Raw genomic sequence first — 14352 nt, 5'->3', positions numbered from 1 at the left:
TTACTCTTCCCAACAGTTCTGCCAGACAAAGCAAGTGCCATGTTGTGCAGCTGTGACATGCTCTGCTTGTGTTCCTGACCCTTGCACAGTAAGTGATGATCTGCTTCCATGCAGAGCCTCTAACCAGCCTGGGATGCAGGACTCCTCTAGCAAATGCACACTGGAAATTCCCCAGGCAGAAAAGATTTTGCAGCCAAAGAGCCTGACTTCCTTGGTATATACTCCTACCAAACAGATGGTGACATACCAAACACTACCAGCCAGGGCCTCCTTCAGCTGTGCTTTCAAAAAGAGCAAATCTGTGTTGTGTCCCTGGAAGCCAGAAGGGTAGCTGCTTTGGGGGAGGTTCCAGGCCGAAGATCCAGATGCTCCTAACAGCCCACAGAATGGCAGATCCCTGAGCATCCCTGCCGTAAGCATTTCATACCAGTCAGACTGAGACAGCTGGCTTCTTGTGGTGCTGGCTGCAAGCAGTTGCTCTCTGAGGGGATGAGATGCAGTGCTTCTCCTTTAGGAAGATCCTGTCTTTTCTCAGGATCTTCCCTCAAATGGGTCTTTCCAAGGAGGAGAAATAATGCAATTGCCTGTTAATGGAGGTATCTGGTCATCTGTAGCTAAACACTTCTAAAAGCAACGCAACAATGTAGACCTATAAGATGATACCTTTAGTAAGTCAACTCCTTGCTCATCTACCACAGAAAGTCACACCAAAAGCTGGAGTTTCCATTCAGACCCTTTTGGCAGTTTCTGAAAGCAACTACACTTGTGGTAGGATGATGTAACTTGAGAGCAAGGGCAATACTATACTCAGATTTGTATTAAGAAAAACCCAAACCAAACAAAAGAACCACCAACATGAAAGGGCCCTCAACTTCCATTTTATTTTTGCATAAAGAACTCTGTTTTCCTAAGGATAGCCAAGGATGTTGACCCACGTGGCACTGCTTCACCACTCCCAGGGCACAGAGCCACAGCGCTGACTACGATACGCTTTGTTTACCAACAGAAGCCAAACTATAGTAGCTACAACACTCCCACCGTCGCTCTCACAGGGGATGATATTTGATATCTGTACGATTCTTACGGCATTTTACTCAGACCCTCGCTTTCAATGCTAACTCTTCTACAAAAGAAACCAAACTGCAGAGAAACAGCACAATCTGTGCGATACTGCCATCACTGTGGAGCTTTTCTGAAGTGGAAAGCGCTGGGATTCTTATTTCACCACAGACATATAGATGTTCACTGCTTCATGTCCTTAAAGGGCAATTTCAAAGGCGAGGGGAGGGTGGGATAACTGTGAAAAGGCTGGAGACTCTCCCTGTCACACAGCAGTGCTTAATATTGTCACACTCAGGAGATCACACATCCCTGTTACAGCACAACAGCGAGCCCCTTCTGCTGTATTGTAATAAAAAGTAGACAAGACACGGAAATTTAACTGGTTACTTCCCAGCCAGCTTCAGCCTTTTATTCCAGTACTAGCTATAAATTTTGCAGCCAGGCTCTTTTGGAAAACTTGAGAGAAATATTGCTCTTGCTTTGTTTAACTCAGCAAGAGGCAGGCCTGCAGCACTGAAATGCTTTTGCCTGCTATAAATATCAGTACAATAAATATTTTTCACAGGAAGAAGGAAAGTTGTTGGTTTTTTTTCTTATGTAGCAGTGTGACTCTTCCAAAAAAATGTCTTCAAAGTTCTTCTTGTGGCTGCCTGCCTTATAAGTGCACCAACGCTAAAGAAAGTCTCAACAGATGCTTTGCTCTAATCTTAAATAAAAGCTTCATTAGCTTTAGTAGTGGCAGTTCTCCCTCACCCTCAAGGTAGGTGAAGGAAAAAATGACCTGCTTATTTAATTTGCTGAAAGAAGGAAGCTGCTGCAAGCTTATTAAAACACTCTCTCTCAAAGAACAATTAGGTCAGTAGATACTGTCACTTGGATCCTCTTCACCTAATAAGTTTAATACCTGCTATTTGAACTGGCTCTACAAGGCAGAAATTGAATTTAGCTTGTTCTGCCTGTGACGATCTTCATGTGCAAACAAAGATCCATGCTGCACCTGTCAGTGAGAACTGAAGCTACAGGCACCCCTCCGCTTTCTCATCACCTCCTGACTGCCTCTGGCTCACTGATCCTTCATCAGCTCAGATGTAATTCTCCAAAGCCGATCAATTAGCAGAGGATCCCCAGAGCTCAGCCTTCCCCACAGCACACTATACCCCGACCGCTTGAGTTGTGCCAAGGCACAGAAACCTTCACCTCAATGCTAACCAAGATGGGCTTTCTCCAAGGGAGAGAAACAAAACCAGTGGTCTCCCGGATGGGATTCCCCTTGTAACTTTTCTTGTCATAACCCAGAAAATTTGAGACTCAGAACTCTGTTCTGCATTGCCATTCACAATCAGGTTTTCTCCTGTGGATTATACAGCATTACCCTGTCCCTCCTAAAGCTTAAAATAGTAGTTATTTGAAAAATAAAAATGATACATTTGTATTTATATATATAAAATCATTTGACACCATGGCTGTGTATGCCTCAATGCGTTCTGTATAAAAGTGTGCTCACTTCACACTAGTTCCATTCCACTCACACATCTAGAAAAGTTATTACTTGCCAAGGATGACTTAAGCCTGAACTCTTCTACATAAGCCATGAGCTTCAGATGTAAAAAGCCAGTGCCACTTTCACACATGGACAAAATAACATATTTTTCAACAGGACTGGTATAGCTAGATACCACCTTCTTCAACGTTTTAGTGTCCCTTTCTCCATTTCAGGTGTTACAAACCTGATCAAAGCTCTCTCATCCTGAGGTCACATCCTCCAACACCACCAGTAAAAACATTTCTTTCTTGCCCACACAGTAATTAACTATGTCAGCATAAAGCAGCATGTTGAAGAGCAAGCTTGCACAGACCCAGAGAATTATGTGTATTTTCAGTTACAGATGGGAATCTTGCCACTCTGACACCCGGCTGTAGAGGAGAGGCTGCCTCTTGTAAGAACCGTAGCATATTACCTAGATTACACACCGCTTCTGAAGAACAGTTGCATCTCAGAACAACTCAGAGGAACCCCATGTACACAAAACAATGCTGAAGAGCTGTGCTTTGGCAGATTGGCTGAAATCACTCCCTGACTGTGACAAAAAGCCAGTCTGTACTTACAGCTAACACTTAATTTTAGAAACCAAGTGAGAGGTACAAAGGCGTACCTGGAAAGGTCAACAAAATGGGGCTTCACTGTTTGAAGCCAGGTTAAGTACGGTTTCCATCTCAGTCACAGCGCATCCTCACGCACCTTCAGACTCTCACAGCACATAATTAACTTCTGAAACGTGTCCTCTGGCAGCCGGGACACGTGTGCCGCTTGCCGGGTAGCATGGGGAGAGAGCCAAAGGGCCATCGCCAGTTCGGTGGCAAGGCACAGCACTGACGACAGCAGCGTCTTGGAGCACGGCTGTGGGCCGCAGAGATGCGCGCCTTCATTCCTTCCATTTTTGCCATTACACGATGAAGTCTTGGCTCTAACTTAAGAGAAGGAGGAGGACATCAGCTAAAGATCCTTTTCTATTTCCAGGAAGATAGTCTGTCCCCATCTGACTTCCAGTGTATCTAAATTAGGTGTTGGAAAGGTCTTAACTAGAAATACTCTGGTGATACACATTTCTGAGAAACAGCATCTCTCTTTCATGTACAATCAAATAACAGCCATTTAGAGAAGGATTTCTTACAGAAAATACTTAAAAACGTGGCTTTAAATACACTATTACTTTTCTCTCTTCTTGACAATGTGGCCCCCATGGAAACAGGGTGAGCTACTCTGCACCTATTTTAAGCCAAACTCTTGCACGTCGACTGCAGCTATGGAGTAATTCACGTACTGTCTAGTTGTCACCTAAGCTTCACCCGGTAGTAATGTATCATGATACCTGTAATTAAGTGCAATTATAAATGGAAAACCTATTTAGATACTTCATTCGGAAAAAAACCCGAACATCTACCTAAAGTCATGTATTTGTGGCTGAAGCCAAAATATTAACAGTTTGAAATGTCACTAGCAACAACATCAAAAGTACAAGCAGTGTAACTTGGTATTTCTTTTTTCACAGTTTCTACCTACCAGCACTTTCTACTTGCCTCTATGAAACCGACAGAGAGATCAGCACACTTGAGTAGCCAGCTCTGCTCATTTCTACCTTTCCTTTGCAACGCAGCCCTAGGAAACAAAGGTGTAGTTGGAGGAATAGTCAGGTACTTCACAGAGCTCTAGAAGTTATTGATTCTCAGAATCACTTAAGTGAACCCTGTCTTCTTTGCATTAAAACAGCTGGGAGCGCACACAAAGTTATCACCTGCGGGCTGGAGGGCAGTAACTTCTAAAGCTACGGAGGTTATTCCACCAGCACTAGTGTGATTAGCCGCAACACAGGAACACTGCGTACGCTCACCGTCCTGAAAAAGCACCTGAGAACTAGACCCCCGTCAGAAGTTACAGCTCACCAACTACCGCAAGCTTCTCAGATACTTCAATGAAAAACTATTTCAGTGTACTGTGCGGGAGAGTTGCTCAGCCGTTCGGAGTGCTGGAGTAGTGAGGAGTCCCAAACTTCCACATTATATCAGCTATCTTAGGCTGAATGCCTGGAAGATTTCAAATAAGCAGAAAGAAAGGTTAATAGGTTGAAACGAAAAAAAATAAAAAGCAGACCAAACACCATTAAATTTAGTTTCTATATTTCAGTAAAACCTACTTGAATACACTTTGAAACAAGAGTACAACAAAATAGAATATACTTCAAATGTTGAATATACAAACTATTATAGTTCATTCTGAACACTGGTACTTCCCTCTTAACTTCCAACTAAAAAAAATTTACAGGTTTAGAACTACCTGACAAAAGCTCATGCTGGGTGTGACCTTTCAAGTGGCAGAGTAGAGCTGAAACTGAAATGTACGCATGGATGTCAAGGCTAAGTGAGAGACACAGGCATGGTATGGCAGAAGGCAGAAAGCCTGCTGCTGTTTTGTCCACAATTAAGAAATTTAGACAGACTTTTAACTACCATACAAAATATGTTACATGTAATTCTATAACAATACTGTGCTAGGTACAAGATTTTTAAAAAATTTGTTTTAATAAAAAAGCTTTACACAAACAAGCCATTAGCTTATTTCAAGAAAGATAACTGAAAATCAGTCTAAGGCTTTCATTTTGCATCTGCTTAAGCTGTATAATACAAAAATCCCTCTATGTCTCTGTCTTCTTTTAGAAGCTCTTTAATCTTCTCCTTTATTTCACATTCTACAATACCTAGTAGCAGAGTTTTTCACATAGCACCAGTTGAGTACTGTGGGCACACAGTAGTAATTGCTGGTAGGCATATAAAATGCATCAAATTTAACATTTGTAACAATGAGACTTTCCTCTCCCCCTGAAACCTAAAAACCAAGGCAAACCTCTCACAGAACTCTCCTTTAGTGTTCCAGGTCTTAGTGTAAGTCGGTAACGTAGTGAACTGTTTGGTCCCTTTTCAGTCCCTCTGTCTTTCCTTCTCCGTAGGTTCAGCTGTTTCACAACTGGAAGAGGCAGTTTTTGTCAGCATATCAATGTGGTTCAATTCCCACTGAAACACGGGAAAATAATTTTTTTTCCAGTAAGTCTTCAACATATCCATGTTTATTAACATTTCAAAACTCTCCTTTTCGACTTGGTGATCGCATCCACTTCCCTCCCCCAATTATGTCAGTATATTCAAAACCGTAACAGTCTAGAAGTCCGTGCTGGAAGCAACCTATGCTTCATTTCTCACACGTTATGATTCCTTCTGTTTTCATTGTTACAGGAAGGGCAATAGCTGAAGGTGTGCTAACTACCACTACGTGGGTCACAGTCTTGCTTCCATCTGCTGGCTTCTCTTCTTTTACCAGCTGCAGCGTTTTCACCTCGCGTTCCTGTTTTAAAGCCGCTGTGTCTGATTTAACTTCTGGAGTTTTTATAACCGCACTAATTACCCTGGGAGAAGTCTGACCTGATGCCTGCTGAGCAGGCATCGATAGTCTCATTACTGGTGTCCCATGAGCTATGGACACCGGGGTTAGCGCTCTCACAGCCAGCGGGGTTCCCACGATGTTAATACTTCCTGACCCAGTCAGGCCCGGTTTTGTTTGCAGCTGACACTGCGTGAGCTGCGTGGCAGGGATGGTAATGATTTTGGCAGGCTGCATTGTGATTTTGTCTCCGTTTTCAGCAGAGGTTGGCATCACAGTAGGGATTGTCTGGATTACTACCTTCGGAGTTGTTGCTGTTGTCGGGCTTGTGTTGGTTATTAACGGTGACCCTGCATTTACTGACTGCACTGCCACGGTTGAGATTTTTTGTCCCAGAGAGGTCATTACAACAGGCACTTGCATTGCCACACGTACAGTCCTGCAAAATGAAGACAGATGTGCATGTTTAAGCCAAAACACAGGGCACTGTTAGAGATGAAAAGAGGGATAGACAAACCTAGGGTTCACAGATTTCTAACCGGTTCTTAAAACAAAACAAAATGCAAACAAACGAAAAAGAAAACCTGCAACAACAAACCACCACACAAACCTTCTGCACATCTAGCAACAGGACAACGGAAATTCAGGAGTATTCTTGTATCTTTTTTCCCCTCTCCCTCTCTCTACATAATTGTAAAATACGTTCGAGGGTGAGCACATTGACAGTTGGCTCTGAACTCACAAACTAGACTTCCATAGTATTCTATTGTTACACCACTGCTTGCAAATCAGAAACTATTTCCAACATATAAAACATAAAGCAAAAAACTAGAAGACAGCTTCCTAACTAAAAACTTCCTTGTCATTAGCAAACAACCAGCCCAAGCCACGTTACTACAAACCTGGGAGCTGTCGTTGCTGGGACAGTAGTAGTGGTAGTTGAGGGACGAGAAGACGACGTATCATGCACTGGTGAGGCAATATTCACAACTCTGGTGACTGCTTTTTCTGTTCTGGTACAGCTTAACTGTGAGGAATTTTTTCCTCCGCGTGCAGAGGTTGCTGCTTTTAAAAGGTTTTCTGCAGATAAAGACACTCTTTCCAATGACTTTTCATCTGTAGGCATTGACAAATCTTCATTGCAGGACTCACTTTTGTCATCATCTATGACAACTATATTTTTTGGCATCTCCTTAAACTGATATACAAGCCTCTGTCCCTCAACTTTTGCAAGGATTCCTCTTTGATAGTAATATCTGCAAGAAAAATACAATTAGGTAGTAACCAACACAGGAAGAGATTTTAAATAAAACCCCATTCTAGGCTAACAAGAAAATCCCAAGTAACCACAGTAAAATCTACAATGTGAGAAGGTACAGAAAGAAGCTGGCAGAGCATACTGGAAATATATCTGAAGGATCTAGTTGAAAAAAAAATCCAACCTTTTAAACACGTACTTCAGGAACTAAATTGCAAATTAACTGTTAACAGAAAAAGCAACAGGAACTGTAAGCCTCTGATGCTTTTTAAACAGAAAAGTCAGCAAGAGGGCAAAGCTTTTAAAATTTCAGAACTGTTCTATTGCTATAGGTAACATTAAGAATGAGATATAAAATTATAGTAGATAATTTAAGGATATAAGAATTTTTACCTCAGAGCTCTTCCCATAGTCTCATAGTTCATATCAGGTTTGTTTTTGTGCTTTCCCCATAGTTTGGAGACAGCTTTTGAGTCCACAAGTTTAAAGATTCCCTTCTCTCGCTGAGTCCATTTAATATATCGAGGACAAGTATTTTTGTCCTGGAGAAGGTCCAGAAGAAACTCCCATAAGTATGTTGTATTTCCTATAATCAGAAAGAAGTTAAATATTAGAAATCCACTTTTAAAGATAACAGAAAGTTCTCCACACATAGTTAACTCTGAATGACTTGCAAATGTTACACATCAGATGGTATGTAATCTGCACATATTCATTCATTCTGTTTAGTAAAACTTCCTTAGATGTTTACATTCTGAAAAGAACTAATCCAAGTGACCTGCTCCATCACACAGGAGCTTCTTCAATCCAGTGCCCATTCTCAGTTCTTGGAAAAAAGTGTGGGAGGGCATTCCAAGTCACTACAACCTACATCTGTTCAGCAGAGACAGGACAAGAGCTCAGTATTTTTTTCTCATATTTGCTTAAACAGGGTATGGAAATGCCTGTGCATTTTATTATGCTGACAGACAGGAGGATATAAATATGTAATTTTTAAATAACAAACTGTCTCAACTGTGGTAAGTTTGTAACATAATCTCCTGTCCAGGATCTGGAGCACTCACACAGATCAGTGACAGCCCCATGTTATATGTTCCCAAATATATGCTGCAGAGTGACCAATGTCCTTCTAGGTGTGAAGCCAGCCCAAATTCTTGCTACAAGTCTTCATGTGGCAGAAATCCCATGCACCCTTCTGTAATGAGGGGCATACAGAACAAAGTCAGCCTACAAGAGAAGAATTTAAGGTACTTCTCGTCTACTCAAGAAGTGCCCTGTTTCCACTGGAGAAGCCTCAAGATGGGGTTTGTGATGGTGACTATCAGGATGGCATAAAACATAATATGGCGGTTGTCTGCACTCCGAATGTACCCTGTCCATCTAGGGAAAGGGGAGGAGCAGTGTAAAATAAAAAACAGATCGCGTTCCAATTTGTACAATTGAAAAAGACTCCTCATGTTATCTGAGAAGGAAGAACTACGAGCTACAAGAATAACAACCTCAGAACATTAATCCTAATTTTTCACTTGATCATGCTTACAGGGGTGTCATGAGCCAAGTAAAAATATAATAATTTTTTTGGGGAAGAGATCATTTAATTCCTGAGATTTAGTAGCCCAGCATAGTACTTGTTATGCCCCGCTGACTGTTGCAGATTCCAAGAATTTAGCTATCTTTGAAAAACCTCAAAGGCTAAAAAGAAATATTGTTTCATCTTCTGGAAGACCACTTCGTGGATGGAGAATAAACGTATTTTACCACATGCTCCAATAATTGACTCAAGACCTACCAAAATCCAGCTTTCGCTAGACTTCCGAGACATTTGAATAGGATCTATACAAGCAAAGAATCAACGAGAGAACTCAGGAATCCTGAAATGTTCCTAGATTTTAGGGAATTAATCCTTTTTTTTTTTTTTGCCTCTTAGCTCCTCAGAAATAGAATTTCTGGGTCCACCATCGAATGCTATGGGTTTGCAATGGATTATTTGAAAAAATAAGAATGGGCTTCAGTATTAGGAAGTAAACAGGAACTTCAAGAGAAATCATTCCTGAAAGTGCCTGATTTTTCTGCAGGAACAGTGCTGCAGCCTCAGCGTTTTTTTCTTTTCCCTAATACTCTATATTGACTTAAACAAGAACTTTTTTTCCACAGGAGGACTATGCAATACCTATACCACTCAGAAGCCATCTAGTGCCAGTAATACCTGGTGATACTTCAGGTAGGCTGCTGTGTCAATAATAGCTGTTATGCATTTAACACAAAAACCTTATTTTAGAAATGTTTAATACCAGTTTGAACCATCTTGTAAACCCTTTCTCCTTAGAACCAGACTTTCCTAATAAAACTAATCCAAGCCTACAGAATCCTGAAGAAGAGGAAGAGAAAGACATGGTGGTAAAACATATCTGAACAGGTTTACATTCTTGCCACTCCTAAGCATTCTGAAGTCCAGCCTAGGAGACAAATACATATCGCACCTTGCTCGGAAGAGAGAAGCCTTATTTAATAGCAGACAGCTCTCACCTCCACCTCTGGAAGGTCTCACAACAACTGAGCTAGACACGATTATTACCAATCTTAACTTCAACGCAGAGTAGGCTTTGCGCAATGAAAGAAATATTCGTGGCTAGCTGATTATTCCAGCTGCCAGCTGCTTCAGAACGTTAGCTGTCATCTCCAGCTAGCAGGACTAATGGCCACGAAGTATGTGAACTATACAAGGCATTGTGTCTATCAAGGAACTATTGCATTGGTACCAGCATCTATGTGGAGAAGCTCGAAGCCAGTTTTGCTCCCTACACTTTAAAAGGCTTATTTATGCAAATGAATAACAAAATATAGAAAGGGAAACCATGCCTAAACTGCCAATCTACTATGTGAGGACAAAAATACACTCTCTCACTTCAAGAAAAAACTTAAGAAGTCCTGAGTTCCTCCTGTATAATAAACTGAAGGGAACAATCACATCAGCTTTAGAGCTGCTTCATTTTGCACCAGAAAGTATGAGGAATGCACACAGGACAAAGTACCTACATGGCCAACAAGCGATCCCCTCTCCAAATGTGCACAACTAGCTGTCCTCCTCCTCCTCCGTCACTTAACTCTGCTGAGCTCTAGGAATAATTCCTGGTTTTGCAAAAACATGCTGCATGTAAAATAGCCTATATTTGCAAATACTACTTAAAAATAAATTTTAAAAATAAATACAGTAACAAAGTATTTTGTAGAACATCAAGCTAGCCTACAAAAGAACACATAAATTGTAATGCCAGTTATAGTGTAAAATATGGGATGACATACCTTATGAGAACAACAGATACAAGGAGACAGGGCCCACAGAAATTAAAAAAACAAAAATAAAGCAGTACCAACTCCCACTTTATAAAACAAAGAGCTATAGAGTTAAATCACCAGTACAGACAAAAACTAGAAGAGACAGAAAACACAGGCCTCCTTTCTCAAAGCTATTTGTGCAGCCAACTAGGAACTGGGACACTTCACAAGTACTATTCAGGTAATGGAAAGCTGTAATAGTGAAATCAGAATTAGAAAGCAAGCTAAGTGGGCTTTAAGAATACACTAAAAAAAAAAAAATATGTACTTTTTAATGCAAAGGTCTGATCTTCACTGAGGTTCACTGCTACACTCGAATCCGAAGATGTCAGTGGCCAATGCAGAGTTTAATTACTGTTTGCTCTGGTCTTCATGGGCTAACATTTGCGTGACATCAGCACCGTTCCTCCTGGGTCTACTGACCAATGTGACGACTCAGGAGCTGTACCCAGATAAGGAATTATACAAACAGCAGAGAACCTGCTTTCAAACAAATCTCAGAGTAACAGGGGAGCTGCCCCCTGCCCACCCCTCCAGCAAGAGTGCTGCTGCTGCAAGCCACCACACTTTGTTTCTGCCAGCCATAGCAACCTCTACAAACAACTTTCGGTGCGGTAACTGCGGAATAGATCCACATTTTTCACCCGTAACCAGGGGAAGAGCTGACACACTGTACGCCAACTCCAAGGTAACCTGTGAGCAAACACCCTGGTCTGTCTCCCAGCTGGGTGAAGAGCAGGGCCTTGGAGACCAAGAAAGGACCCACTATTCAGCAGGAGAAACATCAGGAAATTATGACTCTCCCGCACAAAATCCCTCAGTCAGTACAGAAACACATCTTCGTTTGTTTTTCCCCTTAGGCCAAAGTGAATCTATTAGTCAAGCAACATATTCCGCCTGAAGTTTGTAAATCAATTAAGAAAACATATTTTCAACCACCACCGTTACAAATGCCCATAAGATCCTTCTACTTGAGAACAAGCCTTTCAGCAGTAGCTTAACAAATTACGTGTCTAGCAATAAGTTAACACACATGACAAAAGACAGCATTAGTCAATAAACACAAAGGAAATAAAAAATCAGAAAGCCTATTAACTGCAGAGCATATTACAGGACGCTTCCAGAGCAGTTCCACACATCGTTATGCTAGATTTTGTACAAATTCAAGACACTGAATAAAATTAAAACTCTAACGAAGTCAGTACAAACTAATCCACCAAACTTTTCAAGGTCTGTATTTTTCCTGTGACAGATACAATACATACATATGGCGTAATTTTAATGACTCGATAAATGGAAAAATGTACCTTTGCCTTCTCTAGGTTTCTTCTTTATACCTAGGTCTGGAGACCCCTCAGATATAGATTGTTGGGTCTTGGGTTTACGGCCAGCTGCACACAAAACACAGGGGAAAAAAAGCATTAATCCTATGGAGAATAGAAGTATTTTATAGTTTAGCTTTGCCAAAAGAAGCAGTTCATGCATTTTTTTTCTCTCCTGCCATTTCCTTGCTACAAGCATGGATATATTTAAATTCTTAAGATTAATACTACTGCACATCCAGTTTAATTAATCCTTTGCTTGCTTATTTCATAGGCAGTTTTAACTCAACTTCAAACGAGTTAATGGCAGGTAAGGTAAGCACCGTATCTGCTTTCTTTTAGTACAGTGTCTTGTTTTACTCAGAAAACAGGTGAATTAGGAGGAGACTCCTCAGCAGGCAGCCGGCTTAGAGCTGCCAGTTTCCCTCCCGTGCCAGGGAAATCCTCTCCCAGCAAGACCTGCGGCTTCTCTGTGCTTTTACACTTGGGTGACCTTTTTACTCAAGGTGAACAGGCCCAGGCAGGGCAGACGATCATACCCCAGAGGCAGCGGGTTGTAAACAGTCCGTGCTTCTGCCTCCAGTGAAAGGCAAGCAGCAATGATTAACTCTCCTTCCTCGGGCAAAAGAGCGTTAGTTTTGGCTTATGAACAATGTTCTTCATCAAAGGCTGAATTACAACAGGCATTAATTATGAAGACAAAAGTTAATGCTCCTTAACTACAGGTGAATGATCTTACACACTTAAGTGCAGGGATTTGGACTCTGTAGTAGGAAAGAAATATTTACAAAATAACCTTCATAAAATTTCAGAACTTCCTGAGCACAGTTCTAGAACATAATGTACCCAGTAATGAGCATTCAGACAGTGAAATACAAAGAAATAGTTTAAATCCAGTGTACGGCTACAGCTGTGGAAAAGCTTTAATCATAGCTTTCTTATGTAATTTACAGTGGAGTAACAGTTATCTGTTTTGTGCACGTGTTTTTATTAAATCTAAACCTCACAGATTTCAGATTTGTATCACTTTATCACTACATTGCATTTTTTTCCCCTCTACATTATAAGTAAATATTCCATCTTAGCGCATCTGGAAGCTCTAATAAAACAATATTCCTATAGGCTTGTGAATTGCATTGGTGCCTGTAAGAAAACGGCCAGACCAGAGAGAAACCTCACCAGGTGTCAACCTCTCGTTTGGTAGCTGAATGCTTAGAACTCAAACACTGTTCTGAAGTTTCTTCTCTGAGACATGCCAACCACACATGACACTTTTCACAGAATCACAGAATGTTAGGGATTAGAAGGGACCTCAAAAGATCATCCAGTCCAATCCCCCTGCCAGAGCAGGAACACCTAGGTGAGGTTACACCAGAAGGCATCTAAGTGGGTTTTGAACATCTCCAGAGTAGGAGACTCCACAACCTCCCTGGGCAGCCTGTTCCAGTGCTCTGTCACCCTCACTGAGAAGAAGTTTCTTCTCAAATTTAAGTGGAACCTTTTGTGTTCCAGTTTGAACCCATTACCCCTTGTCCTACCGTTGGTTGTCACCGAGAAGAGCCTGGCTCCATCCTCGTGACTCTCACCCTTTATATCTGTAAACATTAATGAGGTCACCCCTCAGCCTCCTCTTCTCCAAGCTAAAGAGACCCAGCTCCCTCAGCCTTTCCTCATAAGGGAGATGCTCCACTCCCTTCATCATCTTCATTGCCCTGCGCTGGACTCTCTCCAGCAGTTCCCTGGACTTCTTGAACTGAGGGGCAAGAAAGATCTTATACTGATTTTGTAAACTGATTTATGGTTTTGTAAGCTAGTATTTAACCTGCTGTTTCACTGGAAGATCCCTGAGTCTACCTGCTCTCCAAATGTATCTGTATTTCAGACACCAACGGTTACCTACGCAAGTCCTCTGAATTCTTTTCTACCCTTCCTCCACTCTGCAAACAATGCTTTAAAAACATGACAAAGACATGTTTTTCCTTTATGGCTTGGAAAAGCCCATTCTCTTGCTATTTTTTTTCTTGTTGCACATTCGTTTTCTAAGAACTCACACTTCAGATTGCAATCAGTCTGATTATATGAGCAGAGAAATAAGACCATCTAACCTGTCTCCCCCAGTATCAACCTCACCATTGCAGCACTGCACATCACAAAGTCTGAGATTGCTGCTGTGAAGAGCCATCTATACCTTTTTTCTTTTTCATTGGTTCATGGATATCAGGGGAAGCTGGAATGGGAGATGCATCCATTGGTTCAGATTCCTCTGTTGACACCTCCACCACAGTTTCTGTGATCACGTCAGGTCTCATGGCCGCGTGGATAAATTCTGAGGGAAGGAAAAAAAAAAAAAGAGTATCTGATTAAGTTTCTGCCTCATTATTGTAGTGTAACTTACATGAAATTATGTTAAAGCATACACAATACTATACCAAGATTCTTTTCCA

At 41.4% G+C, this 14352-nt stretch overlaps 1 protein-coding gene across 3 annotated transcripts in view; it reads right to left on the bottom strand.

Annotated features, from left to right (window-relative positions):
• Positions 1-4720: 4720 nt before the first annotated feature.
• Positions 4721-14352, bottom strand: part of ELF2 (E74 like ETS transcription factor 2) — a 37790-nt gene continuing 28158 nt past the window's right edge. For all 3 annotated transcript variants that reach the window (XM_065837150.2, XM_065837151.2, XM_065837153.2), the window contains 5 exons: positions 14097-14234; positions 11894-11977; positions 7644-7836; positions 6895-7248; positions 4721-6431 (listed from right to left, as the gene is read on the bottom strand). In XM_065837150.2, coding sequence (XP_065693222.1) covers positions 5804-6431; positions 6895-7248; positions 7644-7836; positions 11894-11977; positions 14097-14234 — 1397 coding nt within the window. In that variant the 3' untranslated portion in view covers positions 4721-5803. The remainder of the gene's footprint in view (positions 6432-6894; positions 7249-7643; positions 7837-11893; positions 11978-14096; positions 14235-14352) is intronic.

Source organism: Patagioenas fasciata, chromosome 4 (genome assembly GCF_037038585.1).
Source record: "Patagioenas fasciata isolate bPatFas1 chromosome 4, bPatFas1.hap1, whole genome shotgun sequence".
Classification (NCBI taxonomy): Eukaryota; Metazoa; Chordata; class Aves; order Columbiformes; family Columbidae; genus Patagioenas; species Patagioenas fasciata.
This window is presented reverse-complemented; position numbering and strand designations above follow the sequence as displayed.